Source organism: Protobothrops mucrosquamatus, unplaced genomic scaffold (assembly GCF_001527695.2).
Source record: "Protobothrops mucrosquamatus isolate PMUCROS unplaced genomic scaffold, P.Mucros_1.0 scaffold2473, whole genome shotgun sequence".
Taxonomy (NCBI): Eukaryota; Metazoa; Chordata; class Lepidosauria; order Squamata; family Viperidae; genus Protobothrops; species Protobothrops mucrosquamatus.
The window spans coordinates 145982-161160 of record NW_015388543.1 but is presented as its reverse complement, the minus strand read 5'-3'; the positions used below and the strand labels follow the sequence as shown (position 1 = coordinate 161160).

At 37.4% G+C, this 15179-nt stretch overlaps 1 protein-coding gene across 1 annotated transcript in view; it reads left to right on the top strand.

Moving 5' to 3' along the window:
- Positions 1-15179, top strand: part of ELP3 (elongator acetyltransferase complex subunit 3) — a 93593-nt gene that overhangs the window by 6687 nt on the left and 71727 nt on the right. Inside the window, exons 5-6 of the mRNA XM_015825066.1 lie at positions 519-587; positions 1952-2106. Of these exons, the coding sequence (XP_015680552.1) occupies positions 519-587; positions 1952-2106 (224 nt within the window). The remainder of the gene's footprint in view (positions 1-518; positions 588-1951; positions 2107-15179) is intronic.

The window sequence follows — 15179 nt, the reverse complement described above, 5'->3', positions numbered from 1 at the left end:
TCCCACAGAGTGGGTCTCCTCAGGGTGCCGTCGGCCAAGCAGTGCCGGCTGGCGACCCCCAGGGGGAGGGCCTTCTCTGTGGGTGCCCCCACCCTCTGGAACGAACTACCCCCCGAGATTCGGATAATTCCGGATCTCCTTACCTTCCGTCGCGCCCTCAAGACATGGCTCTTTCAGCAAGCGGACCTGACCTAGGGTGAATTTTATACTGGGTTTTTTAGGAATTTGAAAGACGCAACTCTAAATTTGGTTTAATTCGGTTTTAAGGGGGGGATTGTATATATGTTTTGGTTTTTAAGTATGTTGTGCGCCGCCCTGAGTCCCGTCGGGAGAAGGGCGGCATATAAATTAAATTAAATAAATTAAATAAAATAAATCCTTACATAATTGGTCTGAAGTACTATAAGGTAATTTGATCTTGATCATTTGTATATGAAGTGAGAGGAGTGTGAAGTATAGACGCTTTAAAACAAACTTGCTAGTGGTTTCCTAAGGAATATTGTTTTGATTTCTTGTAGCCAACATCTATGAGAGCCATACGTGCCAGATATGATCCTTATCTCCAGACCAGACACAGAGTTGAACAAGTAAGGATTTATTATGGTGGGAGAATGGGATGATGGTGGGATAAAAATAAAGCAATTTAATTCTTTGGTAGCTAAATGTGAAGCTTGGTCTTCAATTGTGTCCATGATCTTAAATAAATATATTTATTAAAACCAATTTAGCATTCATGGAGATTAACCAATTAGCAAAAGATTCTTTCACATAGAAAAGCATCAGTAAAAATGAAAACTGAACCAAAAGGAAAATATGCTAAATGCCAAATGATTACAGTAAGGCAAAGCTGGATCTGAAGTTTCACTCCCAAAGCATCTGATAAACGTTTCCCTTCTTCCAACTTATCTTTAACTGTTCAATTACATTCAAACAAATTGTTGTGGTAACAATCCCTGGCTTGGCAAGATGGATGGCATCACATTCCATTGCATGATCTTGGAACTGCCAGCAGCTCTCACAGAATGGCCCAAAGAGTAGTTTTGATTCCTCCTTATCCCAGCCTCCCTTCTACCTCCCCGCAGCTCCCTCCCCCCATTGCCTATGGCAGACTGGCATCTGGCAAAGCATGGCTGTAGCAGGATGGCAGTCCTGACAATTACTCTCAGCTACTGCAGTAAATTATTTGAGCTAGATTAAAAATGTGCACCAAACTCTGAACCTTTTTCATTGAAAAGATTACAATCTTCAAGAGGGAAAGAGATCCCAGTAATATGACCTATGCTGCTTGGACTTTATAAGTTAACTTCTTGAATGGTGATCTGCAGAGCTCTTGTGCCAGGTGTTAAGCATTCTCCACCATGTTATTTCATTCAAAAAGTTATCTTACACTGAATTAGACCATTTATTTTTTTAGCCAAATATTATTTATATCACCTGCCAACAACTCCCTTACAGGTTGAGAAAGTAGACTTCCTCTACAAGTTTCCAAATACTATTCAAAATAAATAAATGAATGAATATAAATTTTTATGAAAACCTTGGGGTGAGGAAAGCAAGAGTACTCTAAATATTCTACCCTATCCTTCCATATTCTTGGAATATCCTAGAACATTAATGGCTAGAGATTAAGGAGAGCCATAACATAGGCATTAGTAGAACTCCAGGGGAGAGAATTCCAAACTTCAGGGGTTATTAAGAAAGAAGGCTTGTGAGTTAAATGGATAGCTCAATATAACTTTGTTACTTGATGTTGAAGGACACTCAGTGAGGAATCTAAAATAAAACTGCTAATACTATAATGCTTGTTTTATACAAAGCTGTGAAGTAACCTCACTTGAAATATTTTAAATATATATAAAACATATATAAATATATTTTATATATTTTAAACAGATTTAAAAATATGTGGTAGATTTTGGCATGGTTCAAAAGACTGATCTTATTTTTACAGCTGAAGCAGCTGGGCCACAGCATCGACAAAGTGGAATTCATTGTGATGGGTGGAACATTCATGGCTCTTCCAGAAGAATACAGAGATTACTTTATCCGTAATTTGCATGATGCTTTATCAGGTCATACTTCTAACAGTGTAGCAGAAGCAGTCAAGTAAGTACCTTATGCAGCAGATACTTTGGTGTATTGATTAGTTTTCTATGTTAATCTGTTTATTGTACCTGAGAGTTGCATCATATGGATGTTCACAATTAAAATTACCCTGATGTCTTTAAAATTTTCTGGTGAGGGTTAAAATATTTTGAAAAAATATTATAAAAATCATTGAGACCAACAGTGATACAGTGACTGACTATGGAAGCTGTTGTACTGTTAATGAATCAAAGACTACTAAAAAAGGATCAAAAGCTTGTGCCGAAATCTGTTCCTGCTGACTAATTCAGTTTTCTTGTCTCTACTATTGCTTATTCAAGAGGGAGAATGAGAATCAAGACAAAAGTTGGGGAAATGAAATGTTTTATGAATTATGAGCAGATAAAAATTGCCAAATAATTAAGTCAGGATAGCATCTACTCAAGAAATGATACATGTCCTTTATGATAATATAACAAAAATGTGGAACTTGCTACCAGCATCAGCCTCAACAGTTAAAAAGTAACCAATGTATTGCTCATTTTAAAATAAGACCATGAGGAAATTGAATTAATTGAAGGCCATCTTGAGTGATTTTTATCTTAGGAAAATTGGTAGAAAGCAGCATTAGCTTTAGTAACTATAACATCTGTTGAAGATGGCTCAATATACAGTATGTTTTGCAAAGGTAAAGCAAACCAGCTGCCTGGAATTGCTTTTGGTTAACTCCTTCACCAAGTACTTCTGATTAAATGTAACTTTTCTGGAATATATCTGTAGGTAACTTTATGGAATAATAATAAAGTAGCAAATTATAGACTAAATAGATAAAATGTATTGATTTTCATTGCTAAGGAACATTTTTAAAAAGGGAGGTTGGGTTTTAAGTAGTTGTTAAGTGATTTGGAGTTGATGGTGGGTAGTGGTGCAGTCCAATTGGTTAATGTTACCTAATTAAAATATAAAACATTTAAGAAATTCTGAAAAATCCCTAGAAAGTCTAAGCCAGGGGTGTCAAACTGCCGGCCCAAGGGCTGGACACGTCACGTGGAAGCCGCACCCACCCCATTGCCGGCAATGGCAAAACCGACCCGATACGTTGCGCAACGTCATGTGACGTCGCAAGTTTGACATGCCTGGTCTAAGCATTCCAATCTTTCATATAATTTGGGCGGGACATAAGACATCTCCTTTTATCGTTGAGCAGATAATAAGTTCGTGGATATTAGTGAGATTCACAGACAAGAGGAGAGGAATTTAGGTCTCTGCCTTTGAAGTCAAAATAAACATTATTGTCATATCCTAAAACTCATAAACTTTTGTGAAAAAAGGACTGTAAAACCATGTGAAGCAGATACAATGTTCATTCTAGAATCTTAACAATTTCTTTCCTCTGGAGGGCAGCACATACTTAAAATAGTTTGTTAGAATTTTTTCCCCACTTAATTTCCCAGAGTTGCTCTTCAGGTGTGACTTGACGGTCATAAGTTAAATATAAAAAATATTACATGGGCAGGAATCCATATATTTAGCTCTTTCTCAGACTATTGAGCTGGCACCCTGCCAACAGGGAGACTGATATTCATTAATCTTTCTTGAAGGCAATTGCTTGAAACACTCAAATTGACAGTTTGCTTGTACATGTATTCAGACAGCTACACAGAGAAAAGCTGTAGATGTGTTGCATGCAGTATGTTCCCATAATCAACTCTCGCATGTTCAAGTATGAGTATGAAGGTCACCAGAGTCACTGCTTATTAACGTAGACTAGGTTTCTCCAATCTAGTGCCTCTGGATTTGTTGGATCGCATCTTCCATAATGCCTAAACAGTCTAGGTTGGCATAATCATACATAATAACAATACCTTAATCAAGAAACTACTAACTCAGACAAACAGGCTAATGGTAAACCACAGCCCAGTCAAGGAACCACCAAGACCATTCCCATGAACGCTGACAGAGCAAGCCCCTCTCCCTTTTAGCACTGATGATGTTACCTAGTTTGATAATGAAGTGTCTGCAAGAAAACAACCAAGCTCAGAAAACACCAAGGACCTCACAATTCAATCCTGAGCTACAAATATTCCCTTCTATTGATAATAGCAAGTTAGCTAGAATAGTTCTGTTTCCTATGCAGTATTCCTGCATTTCAATAATCAAATGATTGTTTTATGCTATTTTACATTGTTTTGTAGTTGCTTTTCTTCTATTTTAAAATCCATACTCTTTTGTAGAGATGTGTGCATATGTATACATAAGAAAACCATTAGTCAGAAACATAGTTGTCAGCTTACAGCTGAAACCCCAATGAAGGAAAAGCAGACAGCAGATAGTGATGAAAATAGATGTATGGAGAATGTATTAATCATGATTGACATGTCCTCTTTTAATGCAAGACATTAAGACATATTGCAAGCTATAATCTGGGAAGAGTGTTTGGTTTATTATATTATAGAATTTGAATGTATTAATTACATATTATTCAACATACCATAGTTAAACAAAGTTAGTCGAAAGTGCTGAAGCAGTCATTATTAATTAAATTGGATAAGTCCTATATAGCTTGATCCCTTCAATAAGCAGGGATCTGGCAGTACATTTTCAAACTAAGGTTTTCTCATGTTATTGAAGCATAAGATCTGTGAACTATAGCTCACTTCATCAGATGCAATGGAGTGGCTAGATTGATGTCAGATTTAAATTGGAATGAGTCAGAGGGGTATTGCTGATCAATTGGGTGAAAAATTGCTTGTGTATTATCACCCTTTCATTATATTGCATCTGGTGAAGAGAGTCATAGCTTACAAAAGCTTATATCTCTTAATAAAATTTGTTAATCTGAAAGGTGCTACTAGCTTTCTTCTGATATTGGGCTACCATAGACTAACACAACTCTCTTCCTTCAATATCTGATCCCTTCATTGATCAAAATATCCTAGCAATACAAAGAGATTGTTAAGTCGGTAACTGCCAAAAGGAAGTCCCACAGCTTTTCTCAACGTGGCTCATAAATGTACTTTAAATATCATGTATACAGCACAGATTGCCAGTGTAGTATAGTAGTTAAGGCATTGGAGATAGATCAAGTGCCCACTCAGTTGCAGAGGTCAGTGGTGACTTTGAGCTAGTAGTCATATTCTCTCAGACCAACACATCACACTGAATTGTTGCAAAGATTAAATTTGGAGAGACTTTCCCATATTTACTGTGTTGTGTTTTCATGTTCAAAGAGCTATTCTGTAGGACAGAGTTGAGGAAACATTTTGTTTAAATGTCTTTAATCATTAATTTAATTTATAAGGCTAGCTGATTGAAAGTAATTTAATATGCTTTCAGAATGCTTTAAAAATGCCACTTGGGACCAATACAATAATAGGGAAGAGGCATATATTTCCTGGAGAAACTTCAAGCCTAGTTTAGATGAAGGGATAGTGAGTTTTTCCGGAGCAGGCAGTGTCTGTTTAGTTCAGTGATGGCAAACCTATGACACGTGTGTCAAAGATGACGTGCTAACAACATTTTGGGTGACATGCCAATATTCACCAACACCCAACAACTATTTCTTGAAAGCATGCCCTGTTCTTGTGTGATTTTTGGAGGCTGCAAGAAAATGGGATATGCTCTCATGTGGGCACTGGTGCCTCAGAAATTGTACAAGAATTGGACATGTGAGAATGGGGCATGTTTTTCAGAGGCTGTGGAGAGCATGTGAGAATAGGCTGTGTTCTGGGGCAGCCTCTGAACCCTCCCAAAATTGCAGGAGAACAGGGTGTTTTTTGGAGGGTACGGAGGTCATAAAAAAAGCAGTCTATGAAGCCACGTCAAGAACAAAGGCCTTGTGCAACCCCAGAGGAACTTCAGGTAGTAGGCCGCAAGGACCTGTCAACAAAAAGAGAACACCATCTGAATATAAGTGGGGAGTGCTGGGCCATGGGGCAGTTGTACCGATCCCAAAGGATTATACACATTTTGAGTGACATCAGTGATGTCAAAGTCAAATCTCCAACCTTGACTTCAGACCCAGCCTCAGTGCTGCTGTTGACTGCCACTATTCAGCGTGGCCTAGATTTCAGACGGGGGAATAGAGAATTGTTTCTCTTTTGTTGATATGTGTGTGTATGTGTGTGAGAGAGAGGGAGAAAGAGAGAGAGAGACATGCCAGCAATGTCAAGTTAGATATTTAATAAATTTTTGACACGCTGAGCCGAAAGATTCACCATCACTGGTTTAGCTGGTATGCCTTACTTTGTTCTCTTGAAGAATCCATAGAGTGTGTAGAGGTGGTCCTCGGTTCCGGTCATAATTGGGACTGGAATTTCCATCACTAAGTGATGCAATCATTAAGTAAGTGATCGGGTGACCCCACTTGATTTATTTATTTATTTATTTATTTATTTATTTGCCATAGTAATTAAGCAAATCATGGGGTGTTAAGCAAATCCATCTTCCTCCATTGATTTTGCTTGTCAGAAGCCAGCTGGGAAGTTTGCAAATCATGATGACAGGAGCCCGGGACACTGCAATCATCATAAAAACATGCTGGTTGCCAAGCACCCCAATTGCAATTATTCGACCGTAGGGACACTGCGACAGTCGTACATCATTTCTTTCATCGCAGTCATAACTTCGAACGTTTGTTAAATGGTTATAACTCCAGGACTACCTGTATAGCAATGAAGTGCACTGCTATGCTTTTTTGTAACGTGTTATATAAGGGCAGCAAACTTCTATTTCATTATTACCTTAACTAATTCATAAAGCATAAATGTCATCCCGATTGCTAGAAATACTTTTCTGAAATACTGTGCTTAACATAGTATAAAAGTTTACAACTGGAATTAACAAGACTGGCCTTAAGCAAGGAAATTGCTTAATGTATGCCTATTAAAAATAATGTATCAGACAATGTAAACACTTCTCTGTCTCTCACACACACGCACACACCACACACACAGTTTTCATGATCATTTTTTTAAACATTCACAGAAGCTTGAGTAATTTAAACAAATATTTTTAGAAAGTTTTTAAAAACATTATTTTGGCAGACTGGATCTCAGGTGGTAGTATAAGAGCACAATAGGATTTTTAGAATGGCATCAAAGGAGAAGAGCAGCCTCTCCACCTTCCCCTGCATTTAACTAATATTTCTTTCACCTTCCTTTTAGTATAGTTAGGGATGATGAGGGTTGTGAGTCAACGCAGCTGGAGAGAAGCTCTGAGGAGAAGACCATTCTAGAGAGCATTAAAGCAGCCTTTGGAAGTCCTATATGCACCTCGTATTCAAGCCTTTAAACGTACATTGTCTCCAATGAATGGCCAATCAATTGTCTACTACATTGAATGGAACTGGAAATTCTCCTGATAATCCAGCTCCTTATAGAATCATGTTCTGTGCCCACAATAAAAAAAAAAAAATTTAGTCCATGGGGTTCCTACAAGGCTACATATTGCTGGCCTTTACAGAAAAAATCCCGCAGAAGCATGTTTTCAAGAAGGCATTGCATGAAGGAGGCTCAGTGTTTGGGATAACAGAACCAGCCACTGACCTAATGACAAGGGCTTTTCTCTTTCTAAAGAATGCCTGGCAAGGCTGATGGGAAGTTTTTTAATTTTATCTCTTGAGAACATGAGGCCACTAACGGGATTTCAGTAGGCTTTCCAGATCCCTATCAAATAAGGCGTATCTGGGGATTTAATGATTACATGGATAAGGCAGAGGGCATCACTTCTGTGGGAGGACATGGCATGGCAGTCATCGTTCTGTTGTGACCTGACTTTGTTCTTTAGAGAAAAGGTTTCGGTTCTAGGCATTGAAACACAGAATTCTGGGGGAAAACTGGGTAGGAGGGGAAGAGAAAGTGATTTGAACAGGAGCACATAGATGAACTTAACTTTTTAGATGGAAATAAACTGGATTTTCTTTATCTTACTTTTTCTTCTGACTCATTTAGGGGATGGAGGAAATGTTCGCTAAACCTATCCAGTTCTGACTCATGATTTAAAAACCTGAGTGAAGTCCAAGAAAGTTTAACTTGGCCATGAAGTTTTTAATAACTTTTGGCAGAGAAAAGAGAAAGATAAGACCTTTAATTATGTGTCTTTTGAACGGGTTTAAATTTTTTTAAACAAATTGGAGCAGAGGCAAGTTGGCAGAAGACAGATGGGTGTGTGTGCTTTTATCCTTATCCAGCCAATGGGAAGAGTGCTGGGTTCTCGTTTTACCTGCCAGAGATTTAATTTTGCATTGTGCAACTTTATGTGCATAATGCAGTCAGTTATTTTTATTTGGAAAATAAAATTCATACTGTGACTTGTAGTTTGGCTGAATTTGAAGGCTTGCATTGATTTATTCGAGAGACAGTCACACTGCCAGTGGCTCTTTAAAATAGTTTCTGTTAGTTGCTCCCATTTTCATTTTTTATGGTTATTAAATGGAAATCAGATAATAAGGTATTATAACAAACTCTAGTATCTGCCAAACAGTTTTTAGACAATGAGATATGCTGTGTTTTAGTGTTTTATAAACTATTGGTAACAGACCGCTTTATTTTTCCTGAATTAAAATTGAAGAAGTATTTCAGGATTGCACACATTCTATTTTATCTATATTGCCACTCAGATCTCAAAATAGTGTTTTTAGGATGATCTGCATTATATTATTACTGTGCAGAGGAATATATATATATATATAACCATAACAAAACAACAACAACAATAATAATAATAATATGATGATGATGATGATGATGATAAAGTTGGAAGGGACCTTGGAGGTCATCAAGTCCAACCCCCTGCTCAGGCAGGTAACCCTATACCATTTCGGACAAATAGCTGTCCAGTCTCTTCTTAAAACTTCCAGTGTTGGAGCATTCACCGCTTCTGGAGGCAGGTTGTTCCACTGGTTAATTGTTCTAACTATCAGGAAGTTACTCCTTAGTTCTACGTTGCTTCTCTCCTTGATTAGTTTCCATCCATTGCTTCTTGTCCTGCCTTCAAGAGCTTTGGAAAATAGCTGGACTCCCTCTTCTTTGTGGCAGCCCCTGAGATATTGGAACACTGCTATCATGTCCCCCCTCATCCTTCTCTTCATTAAAGTAGACATACCCAATTCCAGCAACCGTTCCTTATATGTTTTAGCCTCCAGTCCCCTAATCATCTTTGTTGCTCTTCTCGGTACTCTTTCTAGAGTCTCAACATCTTTTTTACATCGTGGTGACCAAAACTGGATGCAGTATTCCAAGTGTGGCCTTACCAAGGCATTGTAGAGTGGTATTAATGCTTCGCGTGATCTTGATTCTATCCCTCTGTTAATGCAGCCCAGCACTGAGTTGGCTTTTTTTGGCAGCTGCAGCACCTTAAAGAAGGGATGAGGATCAGTTAAGGCAAAATAGAGGAAATCCTGGGAAAGGAGAAGGTGAGAGAAAGAAACTGAAAATAACTCCACCTTGAGCCTTTCTTGTATAAGAGAGGGTAGGAAGAAACATCAACAGGCTTTCAGGTTTTTTTCCCAACAATAAAGTAATTTCTGTAATTCTTGTCTGTTTCCTGATGTGGCCTACCTCAAAGGGCTGATCATGCCAACACTCCATATGTGATCAGTCACCCTGATTTTTGTAGATTCTTGCTATATTTGTGAAAATTAGACACATGAAGGCTTTCTATTCAAAGGAAGATTGAATTGTTGAGGTATCCAACAACATGGTGAAATGAAGTTTCAAGGCACCTCTCAAATGTGTAAACTGCTATCAATTCTGTGTTACAAGTATTTGCAGTTCCCTTAAAAGCCCAACAAGTCATAACTTAATCTTTTTCCAGCTTCTGTCTTCGACAGCTTTTTCTATCTCATGACTCTTCCCAAGAGCACTGAATAGCAGTCCCCATCATTCTTCAACCAATGTGGCTAACAGCCCTCTCAGAATCACTAATTCTGGGGCAGTAACTGCTTGAACTTGTGTCTACCTCTTATTTTTTTAACATGAAGATAAATTTAAAGAAGTTGGAAGAAGGTCAGAAATCACTGCAGGTGTAGACTCAAGTCCCCCTGTTTTGTGTGTATGAACATATTCTTTAAAGTAGAAAGCTTATCATTGATGAATTAATTCAGTTTTTATTGCCAGAGGCAAGCAATGTTTCTGAGTCAGTGGATCCATTTAAAATTTTGAGAATATTTCTTAACACTTCCAGAATGCTTGCCTATTAAATCTAACCACACTCTTGTAAATTCACCATTTGAAGACATTAAAACATACACTTTTTTAATGTAAACCAAATGTATCATAAAAACCAACCAAAATTTGACAATATAAATAACAACAGTAAAAATTTTAAACAATAAGAGGTGGCAAAGATGATAAAGTTCATTTAACAGAGTACGAACACTTTGCATCTTTAACATTCTGAAAGCCATCAAGAATGAGGCTACTTCTGAACTCTGTGGTAAGTCTGTTCTGAAGCAATGGCATTGAAAAGCAGTGTCTCCTGGCTTCAGTCCTTTTGTTTTCCTGGAAGTGGGAAACTATGTAGAGTTTCTCCCAGGATGATGTAGAAATTGGGTTAACCTGATCTAACCTCTTTATAAAGTTGCTACCTGATAGTTTAAAAATAGGCATTTATCAGAAAACAAAATCGTAAATTTACCATCCTTTCTAACCTTCATAATGCTTTAGATTAGCGGTCTCCAATCTTTCCGGCTCTGTGGAACAGTGGTGGGGAGGGGAGAGGGGATGGTTTTGCACACATGCATCGCTTGCACAAATGCAGCTTTGCGTGCTTGCCTGCCACTTGCGCAGCCCAGTTCCCAACAGGCCACGGCCCAGAGGTTGGGGACCCCTGCTTCAGATCACTCAGATTCACTTTGGACATGGTAGAACAGCTGTGTACATGTCCAAGCAAAGCAACTCACTATTTTATGAATAGTGGAGCCCAGCCCACATCCTTCTAAATAAATATGATAGACTGTAGTAGACTAATTTCTCATATGATTTTCTAAAAAAAATATTTAGAAGAATTTAATCAATGAGCCTAGCAATTTCCTCATGGGCATCTTTGTCTTTCATTGAACGAGATTAGGTGGCAAGGAGGTGTTACTAAATTTCCTGAAAGCATAAATTAGCAGAGGACTTTCTTGGTGGTGTACTTGTGCTCAGTATTACTTCCTCAACTATGAAATTGGAGAAGAGTTGAATGTCATATTACATGTTACTCCCACTAGGATTCAGTGGGTTTTTCATTGTATTTATTTCTATATTACTGCTTTGAAGTAAGCACACCTCACTGTAAATATATCTGCTAAACCATTATTGATATACAGTTAGATAAACCAAGTGTTTTTAATGTAACATACAGTGATTCAATGCTAAAATGAAAGTCTGAATTTTCATCTTGGTTTATCCTTGAATTTTTGAAAGAACTGAAACATTCTCTTTGACTTCAAAATCAGTGGGATTTACTTTAAAAATCATGAATTTTATCTTAGATGAAACAGTTAACTGAGAAGCACAATTGACCAATGAATACATAAAAATGAATATGTAGGAAGAGAGATGTCCTTTAGTAGTTCTTCGTCTGTACCAACATAGAAATCAACATAGGTATCCAAAAAGGTTACATAAGTATCCAAATATGTCAATATTTTGGTGCTTTCTAGCTCTTTACTAAAATATTTTCAGGTGAATAAGATTTCTTTGGTCAGTGTGCCTGCTTAGTAATGGATTTGAAATAAAAATAAATGCAAAATACATATTATACTTCCATGTGATTAAATATGTAAGTATTGGCCAATGAACCAGATCCCAGTTCAATACCCTTCTTCTAAACCCAGCCAACATTAAGCCTATTGAACCCTTATGACACAGTAGTTGTGACTTTTGCATGTTGATGTTTGCTATGGCATCTGATATGGAGGGAGGAAGCATATCTCAAGAACAAAGCTTTTGCCCTGCATCCAGATTATCTTGGATTCAATCTCTGGCATCTGCAGTTGTTAAAGGATATTTATTGGTACTATCTGTTGGGACCCTGTAGAAACCTTGCCTTAGACTTGGAATACCTCTTTGGGTTAAAGCAGATAATTCAAAGCAGGCAGTATACTTAATATAAGATGGTTTCCTATTCCCTTGTCTGGTGATAATGTTACCTGTTTTTAAGGCTTTTTAAACAGGTTTATTTCAGTCAAAACACCACCAATTAACTAATTATACATTTTGATGCTTGATGCCATGTTCTCTTTGACGGACACCAATTTCTCTTTCCCTATCTTTCCCCAGAATTTTTATCCAGAGATGGCTATATCCATCTCCATTCTACAAGGTTTCTATTATACCCATCTCTGTTTTCAGTTTAAAATGAACCCTAAAAAAACTAGTAGTCCCATTGACTCTGAGAAGATTCAGAAAGCATATGAGTCCACAGGAGTTAGGTGCCAATAAATATAAATAAACAATAAACAATATATTTTAGGACCAGTTCAATTTAACAAGATATTGTAATCTTCAAGGAGTTTTTGACAGACTTGAGGATGGGTGGAGGGTGGGTGGATGGATGGACGGGTGTTTTCAAGAAGGTTTCATCACATAAGGTAGTTAAAAGTCTGTGTGAGAGGAGCATGAATGTAACTTGTGTTCAAATCATGTATACATTTGTATATAGTTTAAGGTTGGTTGTGGGAGAAATTTCTCACAATATAATGGATTGGTCTTAGTTTGTCCTATGGATTCTCCCAAAGTTCTGGAAAATAGATAAATAAAAGAAATCTTAATTCTCCATTTTTTGGAAATACCAAACTCAGACACTAGCTCAGATCTGTTTCTTTCCCTAGTAAAATAAATAGTCCTCTTGTTAAATGAAACTCAGTAGGGAGATGAGCATTTATTTGGATAAACAGAATATTAAATAATATTCTAGATGTTTCCTGAGTGTGAATCTTAGATTTTTCATTGTCTTGTGACAATTTTCCCATATGATTTAATGTATGAAATATCTTGGTAAAAATGGGAGTAAAAGAAAAAGCAGTGAAAGAAACAAGAGAAAAAGTATGATGACTATGGGAAGAGAAAGTACATATCCTGTATGAAAAAGTATTAGAAGATTAATTTTCCAATATAATGAGTAAAAACTGAATGTCAGGAAACAGACAAAAAAAATCAATATGTGTTATGTATTACTCAATGGAGTAACCATCAGGACTGGACCTTTTTTTCTTTTTATGATTTTAATGGAATCTGTTATTTCCTGAAGAAATAAAGGTACAGCTAGATAGGAAGCTTGATCATGTGTAATCTTTGGAAGAGCTATGTTATATAAGAATTGATTGGTTTCTTCCTTAGTTACATTTGAGTCAGTTTTATATAGTAACAGGTAAAAGTTTTTAAAAGTTGATTGATGAACTTGTAGCCATTGTATTCTTTAGCCTGACTAAATAAGAAAATAAGAAAAGCAATACCATTTTGTTATAACTGTTTCAGTCAAGAAAGAGGACAATGGTTTATTTTGTCTTTTCTTTCACTCCCAATGCTTGCTTTATATACTTCAATAACAATATATGCTTAGCAACAGAAAAGGTTCTTGATAAGTGGATATTTAGCAAAATATGTTACTTTCCAAATACACTAGGGTGGTGATTTCTTAATTCTTTTGCTAACAAGACAGGACAACTGTGCAGATGTCCCAGGCTAACAATGTTTTATATCTATGTCAGGCTCCAAAAAGCCCCTAACATTCATGTGTTTATGAAAGCCACTGTGGGTTGATTTGCTCAAGTTATAACGAATGCTTAAAAATTTTACATAATTTCTACTCTAAAGTTAGAGTGACCATATACTTTATCATCTAGACTAGGGGTAACAAATTCGCAACGTGACGTGTCGCGATGTATCGCAACTTTTTTTCTATTGCCGGCAATGGGGTGGGCGTGGTTTCGCTATGATGCATCCGGCCCGTGGGGGGCAGTTTGACACCCCTGATCTAAACCAAAAAACTTTTGGGAGTGACAGGGATGCTAAAAATAATTAACATTCCTCCTGATCCAGATAACTCACAGGCTGGCTGTTTCCTGCATCTCATAGGTCACAGCATACAGCATGACCCACATCATGACATCATTTCCCAGTTGGTCATTAAGTGAGTCACTATGGGTCATTAAGGGAGACATCACATGATCATGACTTGTGAATTTACTGCCCACTTCTCCATTGGCTTCTTGTCTGAAACCGGTTGTGAAGCATGCAAATAGCAATCAAGTTACCATAGGAAGCTGTGATGATTGTAAATTCCTGCAGGTTGAGACGTGTCCAACTGCTGATTGTGACCATGGGGAAGCCGTGATGATCGTAAATGTGAGAACTGGTCATAAAGTTACCTTTTCAGCATCATCATAACTTTGAACAATTGCTAAGCAGGGCAGTTGTTAAGCAGGATCAGCCTTTATAATGTAGCTAACGAAACGTTGTTCAGTATGAGCCATATTTTTAAAAAAATATTGGAGCATCTACAGTATTATAAATCAGGAAAAAAAATGCAGCCTAAAAGCACACGCTCCATGGATTCAATCCTGCCTGTCTACATGCTCATAGCCTCTGCTAGAATATTCTGGAACTTGCCCTACAGGATGACTGATCAGAGACCATTAAAGCAAGCTCTGGAAAATGCTCACCTATAATGAAGCTACAAGACAGAATACAAATATTTTACAGGTGGGAACCTCTGTATTATCTTAGTGGTCAAAAGACTTTGCCATACAGCATAGCTCATTTTGTATTTCTGTATATCCAATAATTGCCTAATTATTTCCTTGGCCTTATTCAGACCCCAAATCAACAGTACCCTAGGCAACAGACAGTATTTTACTTATCTTATGCATCCACTAACACAATCTAAAATCAAACTGATTGGGGCCAAGTTAATCTTGAGTCCTATAAATCAAAAGTTGATTGCCAGATCCTAGCCTCCTTACTGAAGCTCTCTTCCTCTAATCTCAGCTCTGCATTGGACACATATCTAGGTATCATAAGTACAGGTAGTCCTCGACTTACAACAGTTCATCTGGTGACCATTCAGAGTTGCAATGGCACTGAAAAAAAGTGGCTTATGACCATTTT